At 39.9% G+C, this 18,324-nt stretch overlaps 2 protein-coding genes across 3 annotated transcripts in view; both read left to right on the top strand.

The window, feature by feature from the left end:
• LOC126759690 (protein strawberry notch) overlaps positions 1–15,026 on the top strand; it is a 31,312-nt gene extending 16,286 nt beyond the window's left edge. The window contains exons 3-15 of one of the 2 annotated variants that reach the window (XM_050474707.1): positions 7,233–7,463; positions 7,975–8,373; positions 9,081–9,292; positions 9,354–9,459; positions 9,537–9,922; positions 10,000–10,406; positions 10,608–10,761; positions 10,826–11,106; positions 11,174–11,751; positions 11,813–12,841; positions 12,917–13,055; positions 13,185–13,545; positions 13,806–15,026. In XM_050474707.1, coding sequence (XP_050330664.1) covers positions 7,233–7,463; positions 7,975–8,373; positions 9,081–9,292; positions 9,354–9,459; positions 9,537–9,922; positions 10,000–10,406; positions 10,608–10,761; positions 10,826–11,106; positions 11,174–11,751; positions 11,813–12,841; positions 12,917–13,055; positions 13,185–13,545; positions 13,806–14,039 — 4,517 coding nt within the window. In that variant the 3' untranslated portion in view covers positions 14,040–15,026. The remainder of the gene's footprint in view (positions 1–7,232; positions 7,464–7,974; positions 8,374–9,080; positions 9,293–9,353; positions 9,460–9,536; positions 9,923–9,999; positions 10,407–10,607; positions 10,762–10,825; positions 11,107–11,173; positions 11,752–11,812; positions 12,842–12,916; positions 13,056–13,184; positions 13,546–13,805) is intronic. The other variant, XM_050474708.1, reaches the window with a different exon arrangement.
• Positions 15,027–15,640: 614 nt separating this feature from the next.
• LOC126758926 (2-methoxy-6-polyprenyl-1,4-benzoquinol methylase, mitochondrial) lies at positions 15,641–16,998 on the top strand. The gene is made up of 3 exons (XM_050473377.1): positions 15,641–15,946; positions 16,009–16,427; positions 16,566–16,998. The coding sequence occupies exons 1-3, from the start codon at positions 15,712–15,714 to the stop codon at positions 16,866–16,868; spliced, it is 957 nt and encodes a 318-aa protein (XP_050329334.1). The 5' UTR covers positions 15,641–15,711; the 3' UTR covers positions 16,869–16,998.
• The last annotated feature ends 1,326 nt before the right edge of the window (positions 16,999–18,324 follow it).

The following is an 18,324-nucleotide window of genomic DNA, read 5'->3' as shown; positions in this document are numbered from 1 at the left end:
GGAGAGGGGAGCACCGTTCCCATTCTGCTAATAGCGGAGCTAGGGTACCCTTCTTTGGCAGCTCTTCGGCTTTATAGTTGAATGCAGTTTCGCTGCGGCCTGCCACCCATACTAGTCTTATCGCAAAGTGGCTCGCTGCCATTGATAATGAGGTTAGGTATTCTTTAATCAGCTTTGAAGACAGGTTAGTGAGTCACCGAACACTTTCATTGACTCGTGTTAGTCTTCGGCTTCCAGTAGTTTTTCTTTGTCATACCTTTGTTATCGCTTGCTTCTTGAGTGGTAATCTTTATTCGTTTATGTGCTTGAGCACTCATTTAGCAGTAAATCTTCCAATTAATCTTCTAACACATGCATTTACAGTTATTATTGCTTTTTATACAAGACATAATGATAGCGCAAAGGTCGTAGTGTCGTAACCCAATAAGTTAATGAATCTCTCGCCTTTAAGTGTGCACATACATACATATGTATGTATGTACTTTAGTCGTTTTTTACTCTTTTGTTTCTCTTTTCTAGTGTGTGCTCATACTTTTGACGTCATTTTTCATGAATTTCACTTATTCTTAAGATAATTATGAATTTTATTTTTTTCAAATGTTTAGCGGGCACGCCAGAAGATTAATGTTTCAGAAGGCTTTACTTCATATTTATAGCTGCAGATATAGACTATGTTTATGGGCACAATATGTGTATTTATAGGGTGATCCATTTCGAGGTTCCTTATTTTTTTTTTAAGAAAACACACAGAAACTTCAAATTTAATGGAGAATATTTATTATCATTCGAAAGATCATTCTTTGGCGTTTATTTTGTGAAGGTAATCTCTGTAAAATGTTGGCCGCGGCTACGTCTCAAATGGTCCATTCGTTGAGTCCAATTTTCGACGACTCGTTCGAGCATTTCGACTGTCATTGCGTGTGTGTTTTGCTCGAAGGCCTGAATCGAAGCGTGTTTGTCCGCATAGACTTTTGATTTTACATATCCTCAGAGGAAAAAGTCTTAACGGTGTGATATCACACGATCGACCGGCCCAAAACATGAAATTATCTGCTCACCGAAGTGTTCCCTCAATAAATCCTTTGTTTGGTGCGATGATGTGTGGGAAGGAGCGCCGTCTGGTTGAAACCAAAAGTCGTCGGCATCACGAGCTTTCATTTCAGGCATCACATAGTCGGTTATCATGGCACGAGAACGGTCGCCATTGATGATTACGTTCTCACCAGCATCATTTTTGAAGAAATATGAACCGATGATTCCACCGGACCACAAACCACACCAAACCGCTTTTTTTTCTGCATGAAATGGCAGCTCTTGAATGTCTTCAGGTTGCTCTTCGTACCAAATGCGGCAGTTTTGCTTGTTTGCATATCCAATTATATTTCAAAATTGTGAGAAATGGGCCTCATCGTTGAACAAAATTTGGCTCGTAAACGTCGGTTCTACTTGGAACTTGTTAAGAGTCCATAGAGCGAAGCAATGTCGCTTGTCGAGCGGCTTCAGTTCTTTTACAAGCTGTATTTTGTACGCTTTCAATTTAAGATCTTGATGTAAAATGCGCCAAGTCGCTCCATACGTCAGACCGAGTTGCTGCGAACGGCGCCGAAGAAACTCTCCACGGGTTTCGTGTACACTCTCAGCTATGGCTGCTATATTTTCTTCGCTGCGTGTTGGACGTGGTCTTTTCGGTCGAATGTTATCCAATAATGAATGCTGGGTTTCAAGTTGGGTGATCGTGTAGCGAATAGTACGCTCAGTAGGCCGATTATGTTGCCCATGAGTTGACCGAAACGCCCGAAAAACAAATTCTTTACCGAACGCGAATTTTCGTAATAAAGTTGAATGGTTTGTCAACGTTATACAGGCGTAAGTCTTTCCATGATGAAAAGCCAAACAATACTGAAGCAATGTGTCATGACAGCTTACAGGACTCACGCGTAATTTGTCAAAAAAGGTTATGAAAAAAGTACCTTTACTTGGATCACTCGTTATTATATTTTTTCAAGAGGCTTAACTTATATGACATGGTGGAACTCAGGAATAAATATTTCAAATACAGTTAGAAAGTGCTTTGGAAATTAATTCAACTTATTTTATTTTTTTTTCTTAGCGATCGCTTATTATCCAACCTTAATTTTTGTTAATTTTTTCCGAAAACGCAGCGATTTTTTGTTAAGCCTTCTGTTAGCAGCAAACCAAAGTATCTTTTTTGGTGGCAAATCGCCAGTGTTTATTTTTGCCGACCACGTGCATGAACTCACTAACGTTGTCGCAAGGTTTTCCCCTCTACGCTCTGCCGCTCATGCTCAAGCGTGTGGTTTATCAGCCGCAGCGCGAGCATTTGCCGCTTTCTCGCTCGTCTGATTTGATTTTTGCTTCCGCTGACCACTCACTTTGGCATTACGCACAAGAACACGAGCTCCGCAACATTTGAACGATTTCAAAATTGTTACAAAATGTTTTTTATTGGTTTTTTGCTCTTTATCTCTTGGCGGCCAAGCGCCGCGTTTGACAATGTCAATTTGTATTTTTATTGTATTTTCTTCTGATTTTCGGTTGTCATGTAATTTTACACGACCGAGTGACATAAAAGGCGTTGTGCGGCTGAAAATCAAAATCAAAATAAAATTGATAATAAGTGAGAAAACCTGTTGGGCGACCACGTGCTTGTCTAGGCGTTTAAATTTACTCATCTTTCATTAACAAAAATCTGCGTATGTATGTGTGTAGCTGTGTACAAACTTAAAAAGAGGGGATTACTAAAAATCAAAAACAACGAGGAATGCTAATGACGTCATTTTTATGTAAACTCAAAAGTGTCGAAATGCGGCGCTCTCGCGCTTCAGCACAACGACAGCACGCGGTCAGCTGCCGCGCTGTAAATGTGCTTGAAAGTGACGGGAACCAAGCGGACAGAATTGTTGAAACACGTTTTTATGCGTTCGAACAGTTTTCATTTCAATTTATATTTTTGTTTTGCTTATTCTATTTTTAAAACTTTTTTTAAATATAAATCCTTTCGGCCTTACAAGAAACGCAATAAATCTCTGCTGAAACTTCAATCGCCTAAATCAAACAAAAGGAATTTTTTGTCGTGGGCAGGGTCAGGGCTGTTCAATGCGTACCTTCATACTTATTTTATAGTAGCGTGCATAAAATGTGAAGAGCAGTTGAGTCATCCCCATATTCTACAGAGAATTTTTTTATTGCTGCGAGGGAAATTCCTATAAATTTAGTTCAGATTTGCTGAAGGGGTTGCGGTTTTTGTTGTAGAAAACATTTCCGAAGTAATTTCGAGGAATACTCCCAGGTCGACAGTATAAAAATCTGAATCCCTGTCGTTTACGTATACCCAACTGTAGTGGGAACTGCCGCGGCTACCGTCTTTACAGTCGCCTAATGCTTTGGACTACAATAACTTTTGTTTCATAAAGTATTTTGAAAGATCTCTATCATACCTTACTCGAGTCTCATGTCGTTTAGGCAGAGTTAGTAGGTTTTGATTTAACCTTTTGTCGCTAATGAGCTTCAGCCCGTTGTGAGCGCCTACTGCTTTACTACGTCACATCAGTGGGTTAATTAAAGCGGGTTTCTTTTTACCATTGGCAACCTTTTCTCTACAACGCAAACTCTTGATGGAAGCTGCTACTTCTTCTCAACCTATTTCAGGAAATTCTTACTCTCAGTATCTAAGAAGCTGTCAGGTTCTTAATAACATAGTCAATGTTTCAAAAATCTGTCAGGTTGCAATTCAGAGCCACTCGCCTCTAAATATCTCGGGTTTTCAATTAAACCGTTAGAAACGCTGAGGGACACACCAAAGGGGTTTGAAATATTGTGATTGCAAATTTCATATCAATAAGAATGGCCAATCCGGCTTCCGTAAACACAGGAATGACAACCTGATAACAGACACACAGAGTGCACTCGAAATTGGGAGGTCATATTTCTTGAACCTGCTAAATGGGGAAAGCAGTGCTGCAATGGACGAAGTAGAATCGGCACCAACAATCTAATGCGGCTTAAGAACAACATAGCCCAGGGGCCAATTAATTATCGGCTGAGCTGTTCAATGCTGGCGGCGAGGAGCAGGAAACGAGTAGATTCCGTACGAGTGTACTCTGCCCTATCTACAAGATGTGAGGTTCCGCAGTCTGCGATTATCGCGGGATCAGCCTTCTTAACATTGTATATAAACTTAAGCCCGTTGCAAATAAACTGATTGAGCCTTATCAGTACGCCTTTAGACCTGTCAAATCTACCATAAACTATGCCCCAATGCGTCAAATCTAGGAAACGATCCTTGGCAACGACGCTATGTTTCCATGTCAGCGCAACCTTTTCCAGAAAAAGAAGCGAAAGAGGTTGGTCTTGTGGTGAACGAGGACAATGCAAAATATTTGGAGCTCACACACAAAGATTCCTCGCGTCTTGAGAACTGCGTCACTGTTGGCAGCTATATATTTGTAAAAGTTAAGGACTGGATATCTTGGAACCAACATAAATTCCACCAATAATCTAAACCTGGGAGTCAAGCTGATAATAACTCTTGCCAATCGGTGCTACTCAGAGATCGGTAGGCGATTGAGAAGCAGATCCCTCTCTAGGTACTATGTACAGGTCTCTAGGTCTCTAGGTAGGTCTCTCCTTATTTCCTTCTATCGAAATATGGACGTTGAGGAGCCGACATAAGAATGCACTTGGAGACGCAGATTCCTCTGAAGAGTAATTGTAAAATAATTAAATTCGATCAGAAAATATGCGAAAATAATTCTTTGATGATAAGAAGCACATTTTCTTACATTTGTACACACATCCACACAATTCAAACATACTTTTCCTTATTACTTTTCGATTGCACATCCACACCGAAACCACATTTTTCAATTATTTTCCCACAAACCGGCGAACAGTGTGTTGCCACTGAGCTTTTACCCCACACACTTACACAAACACGCGTTTCAATAAAAATGGAACTCGGCCAACCCTCATTTGAAATCGAAATCGAAATGTATAACAAAGAATGTAACACATTTTTATGCCCTCGCACATCCACACACAAATGCGCTTGTATAATTTAGTTTTTTTACTTTTTTTTTTGCGCTTGAAACTTGTTGCTGAAATATGCAAAGTACACTCGCGCTACAAAAAACTATTTATATACATACATATATACCTATAACTCACAAAAACACATGTAAAACACGAAAAGAACGCGCTCATTATCAGCGCAACTCTACAACTCTTTGCTATCAGTCGTTTTGTTTGTATTTCTATTTCGTTTCTGGCGCGCACGCGGCCGCCGCCAACAACACTGACCAACCAGCCAGCCGTGCCGCCAACCAGCAGCGCAACAAAAGCGCTTTGTCAGTGAGACAGCGCTGCAAAAAAGCTGGGCAAAGTAAAAAAGCCAAAAGTCCAAAACAAAAAAGAGCAGACAACATAAATGAGAGCGCCAATGTGATTTGAGCAGAAGCAACTAAAAATGCCGGCATTTTTTGTTTGTATTGGTTTTCGTTGGCAGCGTGGAGCGGTGAAAAAGGAAAAAAATGTCGGACAGCGACGCCGCAAATGTAAATAACCAAGTGTCCCATGGGGGCAATCATATGATTTGTTGAGAGAAACAAACACAAGCAAAGAGAGCGAAAAAATTCGTAATTTTTGTTAGTTTTTTTTAGATACTTTGATATCAAATCAGCTGATTGATCATTGAAGGCAAATAATTAAATGTTGCAAAGTGTTATATTTTTATCTAGGTCAACAGATGAGGGGTAGAAAGAAGTGTTAATTTGACGGCAACATTTGGACCAAATTTGAAGAAAAAAGACTTGAGTTATGTTTGAAATTTAAGGTCAACTAAGGAAAGGTCTAGAAATATGCCTTTTCGACAGAACTTGAACGAAAATGATTTGAGTCAAGTTTAAGTAAGATTAACTAACGACAGGTCGTAAAAATAAGCCTTGTCAAAGCGACTTAATGTTCTATTTAAATGGCATACCAAAGCTGGTTGGATCTCTGGTTATGTAATATTTTAACTTAATAATTTGTCTGAGCAATTAGAAATTAGCTTCAGTATTTCGCCTGAGAGCGGTTCTCGCAGTTTTGAATATACGCATTTGTTTCAAAAGTTTAAATCTGTTTTGATATGAGATGAGTCTGAAAGACGAAAACTAAGCAACGAATTCCTTGGACGTTGGAGTCAGGTTTGTCGGTTTGAGTGGTTATTAGCTCTGCTATTCGCAATATAGTTTTGCACTGATACACCTGACCTCTAAAGGGCCGAATTCGAGCCGTTAGTCCCACTGTTCCTCTAAGTACCCAGTACAGATCCGGATTTGTATACGGCCATCGACTGCCAAGTGGACAACATTAGATGTCCTGTTAATTGGGGCTGTCGGATCTGGGTACAGATCCTGTGCCAAGTGGACAACGTTGGACTGTTCTAGGAAGTGCAATAGATATCGGATTTGTATATGGTCAGATCCGTTGGCCATCTTTCCTTGGGACAGTCGTATCCAGTGCTCAGTAAAGATCCGGATTTGTATGCGGCCAGCAATTGCCAAGTGGACAACGTTGGCCCCACTGTTCTTTGGGACAGTCGGATATAAGTACTCAGTACTGATCCGGATTTGTATACCGCCAGCGACTGCGAAGTGGACAACTTGAAACAGTCGGATCTAAGCACTCAGTACAGATTCAGAATTTGAACCGGCCAGCGACTCATTTGAAATGGTTCATCTTCTTTTTATATTTTTAGCGAGCCCCTTGATAATGTTTGACAAATGGAGGGTCCTACAAGTTTTGAGCCGCCTCCGAACAGTTGATGAATTTTATTAGAAGGTCCTTCATGGTAAAAAGATATTCGTAGATCTGCGTTGGCCTGTGAAGGATGACCATTTCCAGAAAAATTTCTTTGAAATTGGTAGGACTCTGAGATCGAACCCATGTCTTTCAGCGTGGCTGCCTTAATGTCGGTCTCAGTCGCTGAGGCACCAATTAATTCCTCGAGTAAACATTTGGTTGAACTTTTCTAATTATTTTTAATCTGGGTTTTAGCATTTTTAAGAGAGGAAAGTTGGCTTCTATAAACTCTAAACCGCCTCGGAATTTCCAATATGTTGGCCTTGAATTACCGTTTGTTGCTTTTTCTCTATACACTTTTTCCAATTCTATAAACGTAAGCTATTATTTGTATTCTTTATTAAATATTCGATTTCTGTGCTCTTTTCCAGGCGGTGGTCGTGATCTACAAACCGCGGTTATATATGCGAAAAACAGCGGACACAAACCAAACAGCGCCAGCAGCAATAACAACAAAAATATTAGCAATAATAATAACTCTCTATTAACAACTAATCAACCGCGTATAAATAATTCTATAATAACAACAAAACCAACAGCAGGCGGTGTTTCATTACTGAACAACAACAATATGCCGAAGAAAAGCACAGCAGCACCGGCAGGTAAGCAAGCGAGCGAGTGAACGGGCTAATCTCTAACAATAATAATGGGAACATATGCGAATCTAATTACGCTAGAGCTAGTCATTAGCTGAGGAACAGCATGCAATTGAAAAATATGTTTTTATAATGCAGGTGTACACAGTTTGTTTGTAAATTTGTAAATATTCTGTGTTTTCCTGGCAAAAAAGTGGGCTGGCAACACACGCCGCTTAAAAAATAACTGTTGACTTGAAAGCAATAACGTGACTTTTTCGAAAAATTAAATTAATTGAATTGCAAATTTACATAACCTCAAACTGTGCACAATAAACGCTCCGCTCTCTGTATGACTAGTGTATAATGTAAAATTTTGTATCGTCTTTTTTATTTGTTTCTTTTACACGCCCGCAATCAATTAACTAACCAATCAACCGTACAACTAACCAACTAATTAACTAAATATGTAATCACAATCAATTAAATCACCATCAACCAATAAAATGACAAATGCATTTGCAATATATAAACATAGCCATCGGAATGTCCAACTATCCGAGCAGTTCGGGCTCCGCTGCAGCAGCAGCAGCAGCCGCCGCCGCTGCGGCCGCCGGCTACACCGGCCTACCAACGCCACTGCCATTCAGCGCCAATCAGCTGATGAATATGGCCGCGTATGCTGCAGCCAGTGGCGCTGGTGTTGCTGGTCCGGGCAATGTACCCGGCGGCGCGGCCGGCTTAAGCGCGCTGCTCGCAGCTGGTCTCGGCGCGGCTGGCGGCCTCAACGCACTGCCCAACATCGGCGCACTCACTAACACTAATGCGGCTGCCTTGGCGGCGGTCGCTGGTGCTGGCGCGGGCGTGTTGGGCGGCACAGGCAATTACTATCAAACAAATTCGAATCTGAATATGGCAGCGTCTTTATTGGCGCAGAGTAAGTCGAGTAATGTTGGTAACAAACAACGTTTTTTCCTCCTCAAACGCTAGTTAAGATGTTCTACACTAACGACATACTATGTACCAGTAGTTAAGCGCTAGAAGTTTAAAAATATTTTTGAAAACATACATATTTATAATAGTATTAACTTTAGTTTTGTTGGTAAACTAAAAATGATTGTGTGCTTTTTCAAAAATAACATTGGAAAACAGTTTTTTAAACAAAATAATTTTATGCGTATTGGCGGTAGTTACTTCACAAAACAAAAACAAAGCATACATTTGTTAATTTGATTTTCTGATTTTTTTTAAATACATACATATGTGAAAATACTGAAAACTATATGTGTATGCCAGCACACTCTACCAACATTTACTCAACACTTGCATTGTGTACATTAAAAAACAATAACAATTAACCCAAAAATACCAACAACAAAGTCTACTAATTATAAAAACATTAGTTTGACGTTTTTGGATTATTTTGTATAAATTTATTTTAGATTATTTTTTATATTTTATTTTTAATTTTTTGTTTTTTGAAGATCTATTTCAAAATCATTCATGATTTGCTTTGCTAAAACTCATTATATTAGCATTTATCTATGATATTCATATACATAGCTTAATAAAATGTTTATCGTCTCTCAATCACACATGTCTTTCACCTATTTTCGTATTTGCTTCTTTCCCCTTTTTTTATAGTGAGCATGGGCCTTGGCTATGATGCAGCGCCAACAGCCGCGCCCAGCGTGCCCGCTAACGCCAATCCGCCGGCTACCGCGGCGTCATCACAAGCCAAGACCAACGCTTTGATAATGCAGAAAATACAAGCCTTGGTCGCGGCTAATCCATCTTTTCTTACCAGCGGCATACCGAATCACGTGCTGGCACAGCTCTTCATGCAGCCGATGAAGGTAAACCAGACGCAGCGCCATAATGAAACTAGCACAGAGTTAATTTTAAAATGTTTTCCAGATGGCGCCCGCCACTGTCACTGCTGCGCCTGCACCTGAGGAGGAGGAAGTGGACTATGAAGAAATGGGTGTTGCCGAGACTTACGCCGAGTATTGGCCCGCTAAATGTAAGTTGCACGCGCACAACAGTATAAAATATCACTTTGTTTTTATAAATATTTCGCTTTTTTATTTGCAAATTTAGTGAAATTGGGCAAAAAGCATCCCGATCCAGTGGTCGAGACCGCCTCGCTCTCCTCCGTCGAACCCTGTGATGTTTACTACAAACTCTCCATTCCACCGGACACCATTAATAGCGGTTACTTGAGCGCGCTGCAGTTGGAGTCCATTACGTACGCCTCTCAGGCGCACGATCACATGCTGCCAGATGGCACACGTGCAGGCTTTTTGATTGGTGATGGCGCCGGTGTGGGCAAAGGTCGTACTATCGCCGGCATAATCTATGAAAACTATCTGAAGGGGCGCAAAAAGGCGCTCTGGATTTCGGTGTCCAATGACCTGAAGTATGACGCCGAACGCGATTTGCTGGACATTGGCGCGAGCAAAATCGAAGTGCATGCGCTGAATAAGGTTGGTAATCATTATTTACAACAAATTTCAAATTTCGACTACATTAAACACTCATATTTGTACTCATCGCCGCACAGTTCAAATACGCCAAAATATCTTCAGATGTGAATAACAATTGCAAGCGCGGAGTTATATTCAGCACATATTCAGCGCTCATCGGAGAATCCAATAACAAGACTGGCAAATACAAATCACGTTTAAAGCAGTTATTACAGTGGTGTGGCGAAGATTTCGATGGCCTCATCATATTCGACGAGTGTCACAAGGCCAAGAATTTGTGCCCCGTTGGCTCAGGTAAGCCCACGAAGACGGGCCAAACGGTATTGGAGCTACAAAATAAATTGCCAAGGGCGCGAGTTGTCTACGCTTCGGCCACAGGCGCTTCAGAGCCCAAAAATATGGCTTATATGGTGCGTTTGGGCCTCTGGGGACAGGGTACTGCATTTCCGGCATTTAATGACTTCATTATGGCGGTGGAGAAACGGTAAGTTATTTGTATGCTTTTGCGCAGATTAACGGTTATGTAGCGGAATGCAAGATAGGTCGGAAATATGGGGTGATATACATATACACCCCATACATGGTACCTCAAAACCCGATTCCCGCCTCCAGACCCGACGCCAGTTTACCTTTGTTCCTTAATTCTTCTTCCAAAAGTGACCGAAGAATCATTTCATATTTGCAGCGGCGTTGGCGCTATGGAAATCGTGGCTATGGACATGAAATTGCGTGGCATGTATATAGCCCGTCAGCTAAGCTTCCACGGTGTGACATTCAAAATTGAGGAGGTGGCGCTGTCCAAAGAGTTTCGCAAGGTCTACGATCAGTCTGTGGAGCTGGTAAGCGCGTGTGACGCTTTCAACTGCATAGAAAAGCAATTGCATAGTTTGTCTTCTATTTCAGTGGGTCGAAGCCATGCAGAAATTCACCGAAGCCGCCGAACTCATAGACGCCGAGAGTCGCATGAAGAAGACTATGTGGGGCCAGTTTTGGTCGTCGCATCAACGTTTCTTCAAATACCTCTGCATTGCGGCGAAGGTTAATCACGCAGTGCATGTGGCGCGCGAGGCGATTAAATACGGCAAATGCGTCGTCATTGGTCTGCAATCCACGGGCGAAGCGCGCACGCTCGAACAACTGGAGAGAGATGATGGAGAACTGACTGATTTCGTGTCCACCGCAAAGTAAGTACCGGAAAATGAAATAAACAGCGCCATTTCTAACGGTTATGTCTGTGTTCTTAACCCATAGGGGTGTTTTTCAATCACTGGTGGAGAAGCATTTCCCCGCACCCGATCGCAACCGTATCAATCGCATACTCGGTTTGGGTGGTTATTCCGATGTGAAGACAAACATTAAAAGCATAATTGCGGAAGTGACCAGCAAACGTGAGACCGCGAGCATTAAAGAAGAGCCTTGCTCTTCGTCATCCAGCACTGTGGGTAGCAAACGCAAAATGGGGCGAGAGGATGCACGTACAAAGAAAACGCGCAAAAACTCGTGGAATGATTCCGATGATGATTCACAAAATGAATCGGAAGATAGTGATTTCAAAATGTCCCACTCAGAGTCTGAGGAGTCCGATGTGGCCGCGCACTCGGACAGCTGTGAGTCCTCTGACTTTAATCCCTTCTTCAGCGGCTCTGACAGTGATAATGATCCGTGGGTGGCGCGCTCGAAGAAGAAGGCCAAGAAGAAGGCAAAACCGAAGGACACAACTGCCAATAGTAACAACAACAACAGCGCCAACACAACAGTCCCTACTGCTAGCACTACAAACACTAACGGTGTATCAGCCACTGTCAATGCGGTGGTACCAAAACGCAAAGGTTTGTAGTTTTGATTTTTTAAATTTTCATCCTAACTTATATTTTCGCATGTATCACTTAGGGCCAGTCTCCACACAAGATCGCATACAAGACCTGCTGCAGAAGAAACAAGAACTGAAGGGTACCGTTACGCAAATAGGTGTTAACGGCATCAAATTGAATTATGGTCCACCACCGAAGGACGCCATTGAGCGTGCCTGTAGCATGAAAGAGGAGCTGTTGCGTAAAATTGAAAGACTCGGCGATCGCTTGCCACCGAACACGCTCGATCAGCTGATTGATGAGCTCGGCGGCCCCGACAATGTGGCCGAAATGACCGGCCGCAAAGGACGCGTCGTGCAGTCAGACAATGGTTCTATACAGTATGAGTCGCGTTCCGAACAGGATGTGCCATTAGAGACGCTCAACATCACCGAGAAGCAACGTTTTATGGATGGCGAAAAAGATGTGGCCATCATTTCAGAGGCGGCATCTAGCGGTATTTCATTACAGAGCGATCGGCGCGTGCGCAATCAGCGTCGACGTGTGCACATCACACTGGAGCTGCCATGGTCCGCTGATCGCGCCATACAACAGTTCGGACGTACACATCGTTCCAATCAAGTGAATGCGCCCGAGTACATATTTCTCATATCCGATTTGGCGGGTGAGCGGCGTTTCGCCTCGACAGTAGCGAAGCGTTTGGAATCGCTCGGTGCGCTCACACATGGCGATCGTCGCGCCACTGAGACGCGTGACTTGTCTCAATTCAATATAGACAACAAATATGGACGCACCGCCCTTGAGACGGTGATGAAGACGATCATGGGCTACGAGTCGCCACTGGTGCCGCCGCCCAATGACTATAAGGGTGACTTCTTCAAAGACATTGCTGGCGCGCTAGTCGGTGTGGGTATTATAGTGAATAGCGAATCCAATCCGGGCGTCTTGAGTTTGGACAAAGAGTACAACAATATATCGAAGTTCTTGAATCGCATACTCGGCATGCCGGTAGAGCTCCAGAACAGACTTTTCAAATATTTCACCGACACGCTGAACGCCATCATCAATCAGGCGAAGCGCGGTGGACGCTTCGATTTGGGCATTTTAGGTAGGTCAACACAGTTTGCTAGTTATTTTCATATTATGGTTGTTTAATTTTTCGATTTCTTCCTCATTTTCGCAGATTTGGGCGCCGCCGGCGAAAATGTAACGCGCGTCAAGCTCGTTCGCTTCATACGCAAACACGCCACCGGTAAAGCACCCGCCGAACTGCATACGGTACGTGTGGAACGTGGCATGATCTGGCAGGAAGCTATTGACAAGTGAGTAGTAGTAACGTATACCGGCCAACGCAGCAACGAGTCCGCGGACACCACAGCTGCAAAGGATACAAAGCAACACTACATAACCTCAATTTTTGCACTGCCATTAATTGTCTTTACAATTTACAGATACGCCGATTTAATAAGCGAATTTGAGGGCTTCTATGTCTCGCATCAAGTGCGCAATGGCAAGCGCACCGCTATTCTTGCGGTGGAAATTGAAACGCCACAGCCACAACAGCAATCCAACAGCAAGAAAAAGGAGAAGAGTCTCAACAAAAAAGACATAATGTATCAAGTATATCGGCCAAACACGGGACTCCAAATACGTCACGAATCATTGGCAGAGTTGGAGAAGAAGTACAAGAAGGTGCCCAGTGAGGAGGCGGAACCACACTGGACGCAACAGTATGACGCATCGGTGAACACTTGTTCGCACGCTTACTGGAACGGCAACTGTCGCAATGTCAATTTGGGCAATGAATGCGAGGTAAGTAACCGAAGAAAGTAGAATTAAGACAGAGCACAGCACAACAACAAGGGAAAGGAATTACGTTTTATTTATGCAAAATTACTCAAAACCCATTTCGGCTATTTTTATTTTTATAATTTTCTTCTGATTGTGATTTGTTTGAAAACTGAAAGTTCATAAAAACATTATATTAAGAAATCATTGTTGCTTGTTGGGTACGCATATATGTACATATTTCCTAACTATTTCACTTGCTCACGCACTTTTCTTTTTTACAGGTTGGCTTGCGCCAGCGTCTATATTACGTTCTGGCCGGTTCCGTGCTCTCCGTTTGGACGCGCGTCGAGCAGGTGTTAGCCATGCGCAACGCCAACAACAAAATGCAAGTGATACGTTTGAAGACCACCGAAGGTGAAAAGATTGTCGGCACGCTTATACCGAAGTCTTGCCACGAACTGCTGCTGCAAGATCTCAAGTCCGATGCAGAGCGAATTGAGGAGCTGAAATTCTAAGATTTGAATAAAATGAAAATAATTTCAACAAGACAATTGAAGTGCAGCGGAAGCTGTGAGAAGAAGAATGTAAAAATATATAAAGAAGAGTACGGCAAAGGATACACAAACACGACCCAAAAAGCGCAAATGGCTTAAGTCATGCTAATGTGTAAAATTAGAAGGGATTGCATACACACAAAACAAAAATGGAAGCGGATTGGATAAACTACAAATCTATGTAAACGTTCCCTTTACCATTTAGTACGTAGTGATTACGCTGGATGCTATGGTGCGCCTGCGCAACAGTCGAGCAGCCACTTAGTTATTAGTTATGAAACTAGCTGTCACACATGCATATATACAACATAAAAAATGTGTTTAGCGTGACTTGGCATTACTTCTACACTGTAAATGTTAATATATATACAAACTAATGCATAAATTTATCATATTATATGCGTAGTAAACAAAACAAAAAAAAAAAACATATAAAAATGAAATATATATATATGGAATCAATTTGCATATGCAACAGTGCATATCTAGCAACAAATCGCTAATGTATACTACTACATATGTAAATGTGTATTTTTCGCGTGCACGGTGGCACCCTTACGAAGGGTGCACATGCGCCACCTTCTTAGTTGGTAGTCTCGTATTTAAATAGTTACCTAATGTTATTTTGTATTAATACTATTAATAGTATTCCTTATGTTAAAACAAGGCAAATTCATTTCGTCCAACTGCCTCGCGGAAATGAATTTGCTAAAATGCCAAGTTTTTTGCAAAGAAAAATGATTCTATGATTCATATAAATGAAAACGCTTATCAATGGACTTTTTTGTTTTTGTAATATGTATTTAATTTTAAACTTAAACATTACAATTTATTATAAATACATACCACATACAATACAAGCATACATATATCAGAAATTATTGCTAATAAAAATATAAAACAAATCATATAAATCAATAAATGCAGAGGATAATATGAGAATATATAGACACAGTGTTTGTATTGAACAGCAACGGCTGTGAATATTCATTGGGGGTACAAAGGGGAAATGTCAGATTTTATGGCTTCACGCGGGGTCTGCTCGTAGTAGTCAAATGTTGGTCTAACATTCTGATATATGTATTTGTCGTAGGCGACAAATCGTTCAACTGTGAGGCAACAGTTTTATATTAGTTTTAATCTTTTGATTTCTATATAAATTTTTTGAAATAAATTTTTATTATTTTTTAATTAGTTTATTTAATTTAATTTTTTAAATTAATTTAATTTTATTTTATTTTTAAAAAATTATATATTTTTTAATTAATATAATTTTATTTTATTATTTATTTTAATTAATTTCATTTAATTTTATTTTATTTTTTTAATTAATTTTATTTCATTTTTTTAATTAATTTTATGTTATTAATTGTTTTTTTAATTAATTTTGTAATTTTTTTTTATCAGTTTTCGTTTTTAATACAATTTTTTCTGCATTGAATTTCTGCCACCTGTCGGTAGAATTTGAGAAAAAAAATTCAAAACCGACAGTTTTTGAAACCGATAACAGCAACACCCTGTGCGCGTCGATATCTATTCGGTTTCATTTCAACTCAGCTGTTCTGCGAAAACAGCTGATAAACGGCATCCATTTGTTATATTTTTTTACGTAAAAAGTACAAGTTCCACAAAAATGAATCTTGCGCGAAGTTTTAAATCGAATTTTATTACAAACACCATAAAATATGGAAATATTAATGAAAGCTGCACAAAATTATTAACACAGTTGCGTAGAAAAAGTGTGCAAGTAACAGCTGGATCAGGCGCAGTTGATGATGGCAAAAACGACGCTCCGCAAGAGTCGTCTGAGGAACGCACAACACATTTCGGCTTTCAAAAGGTGAAAGAGAGTGAGAAGGATCAGAAAGGTGAGCACCAATAAAATGTTACACTGTATAACTCTTACACATTTGCATATACTTCTTTGCAGTGCACAAGGTATTTGAGGATGTGGCCAGCTCCTACGATCTAATGAATGACGTTATGTCCGTTGGCATACACCGTATCTGGAAGGATGTGTTCATGGATCGTTTGGCGCCTATGCATGGCACACGTCTGTTAGATATGGCAGGTGGCACGGGCGATATTGCTTTTCGTTATATACGCCAACTTGCCGCGAAAAAAAATAAACTGCAACGCCATAGCTATGTAACTATCTCTGACATAAATCAACACATGTTGGATGTGGGCAAAGAGCGTGCCAGACTTCAATTGCTCACCGAAGAACACCTGCCAGATATAAGCATCAATTGGCAACAAGCCGATGCGGAGCAATTACCATTCAAAAATGACTCTTTTAATGCATACACTATCGCATTTGGCATACGCAATTGTACGCATATTGACAAGGTAGATATTTTTATTGTTGCTATTTTTGTATGCTATTTGCATGGGCAGAAACGTATTTAAGGTATGCGGCAAATTTTGCTTTTGATGTGACACCAAATAATGTATTGTGTAATTCTTAATTGTATACTTATTTTGTAGGTACTGCGTGAGGCATACCGCGTCTTGGAACCAGGTGGACGATTTATGTGTTTGGAATTCAGCCATCTGACGAATGGTGTAATGCAATGGATGTACGATCAATATTCATTTCAGGTAATACCGCCGATGGGACAAATTTTGGCCGGACAATGGCAACCATATCAATATTTAGTTGAGAGCATTAGGCAATTTCCCAAGCAAGAGGAGTTCAAGAAGATGATTGAGGAAGCAGGCTTCGAGTTGGTGTATTACGAAAACTTGACCTTTGGCATTGTGAGCATACACTCAGGTTTTAAGCTATAATTTGGAAGCTTTTATAAACATACAAACACATAATTATACAAATATTTAAGTTTAAATATTTTCCTACGAAAAGTTTATTTCTAAACTTTTTAACTACGCATGTAACAAAATAAAGTAATTTGTAAATTTATATATACAGTGATTTTATTTTTCTGTTATACATATTTCAACAAATTAAGTGCTAAAGTTTTGGCCGCTTAAACAAGTTAAGCTTAGTAAAGTCGCGCGACCTTGTTGCTTCAACTTTCCCACGTACTTTATTTTATACAAATGTTAATAAAACTAAATCCAATTGTTGTTTGCTTTACAAATCACCAGAGTACCCGAATACTAACACAAAAACTAATAAATACAGTTTGTGTTGGCATTTCTATGCAGGTTAATATATATTTCGCAATTTCTAAGCGTCAAAAATTTTAATAAAACGTTTTGACATACTCATGCACATGTAAATACACAAAAAAAATCATTTAAACATACATATGTATTTAAAATCAGTACACGTACACTAATTGTTTATACGAGCGCTAATTTAATGCTTTTGCATAAAATTTGAAGAAGTAATATTTATGGGCGGACGACTGTGCATAGTACCTTTTTGCAATATTTGTGACTTTTTTTTTAAATGTAATATTTGAAAGCTCTCAAATTTATAAAATTAGCAATAATAACTTCCATAAAAATCTGGTTGACGCTTGTAGGATACATTATTTTTCCTTCTGTTTGCATATCTCTGTATATACATACATATGTACATAGTAGCATCAAAACGAAGGCACTGTAGAAGGCTTCTACACACTGAAGCCAAATCAATATTTTCAAAAAAAATTGTTTCTTTTGTTTTCTACGACACACATACATACTTGTGTAAATATTAATCAGAAATATGGAAACGTTAATCAGAGAACGTTTAACGTTCTCTGCGTTAATTTCCGAACTGTCAAATTTGTTTTATTTATTTACAAATCATGTTACTCATACGCCATGCATTGCTGACACAGTGTGATACTCTGAAATTTTTTTGTAAATATTATTAAAAGATTATAAACATATGTATGTACATATGTGCTTTTGATATGTGAGTGTTTGTATACATTTGATTCGTGTTTAAAATGACCAATGCCACCCAAGCATGTACATATGTATGATATAATTTCTTGTAGTACACACCCAAATAAAGGTGAAATTTTAGCCGCATAGCATAGCTTTTATGGGCGCAGTCGTAATATTTGATATGTATGTATGTATGTGCGAGCACATAAAAACAAATCCACATACAAACAAAACAAAAAAGAAAGAAGTTAAACACATATCACCCCAAACAACAACAAATCAACACATGAACAAATTTAGTCATGCAGCAATAACAATTTGAAAACGACGATAACGTCAAAAATAGATGGACATATTATTTTCAAATAAGCGTTAGTATTTGATGCAAAAGTTATATAATTAC

This window comes from Bactrocera neohumeralis, chromosome 5, assembly GCF_024586455.1.
Source record: "Bactrocera neohumeralis isolate Rockhampton chromosome 5, APGP_CSIRO_Bneo_wtdbg2-racon-allhic-juicebox.fasta_v2, whole genome shotgun sequence".
NCBI classification, from domain to species: domain Eukaryota; kingdom Metazoa; phylum Arthropoda; class Insecta; order Diptera; family Tephritidae; genus Bactrocera; species Bactrocera neohumeralis.
Note: the sequence above shows the minus strand (reverse complement) of the source record. Positions and strands in the feature narration are given on the sequence as shown.

What these genes read in the sequence shown, in the direction of transcription:
- LOC126758926 (XM_050473377.1), top strand. Translation starts at nt 15,712, where the DNA reads ATGAATCTTGCGCGAAGTTTTAAATCGAATTTTATTACAAACACCATA. An exon ending in GAGTGAGAAGGATCAGAAAG is followed by an intron (nt 15,947 to 16,008) that starts GTGAGCACCAAT and finishes ACTTCTTTGCAG; the next exon opens with TGCACAAGGTATTTGAGGAT. An exon ending in ATTGTACGCATATTGACAAG is followed by an intron (nt 16,428 to 16,565) that starts GTAGATATTTTT and finishes CTTATTTTGTAG; the next exon opens with GTACTGCGTGAGGCATACCG.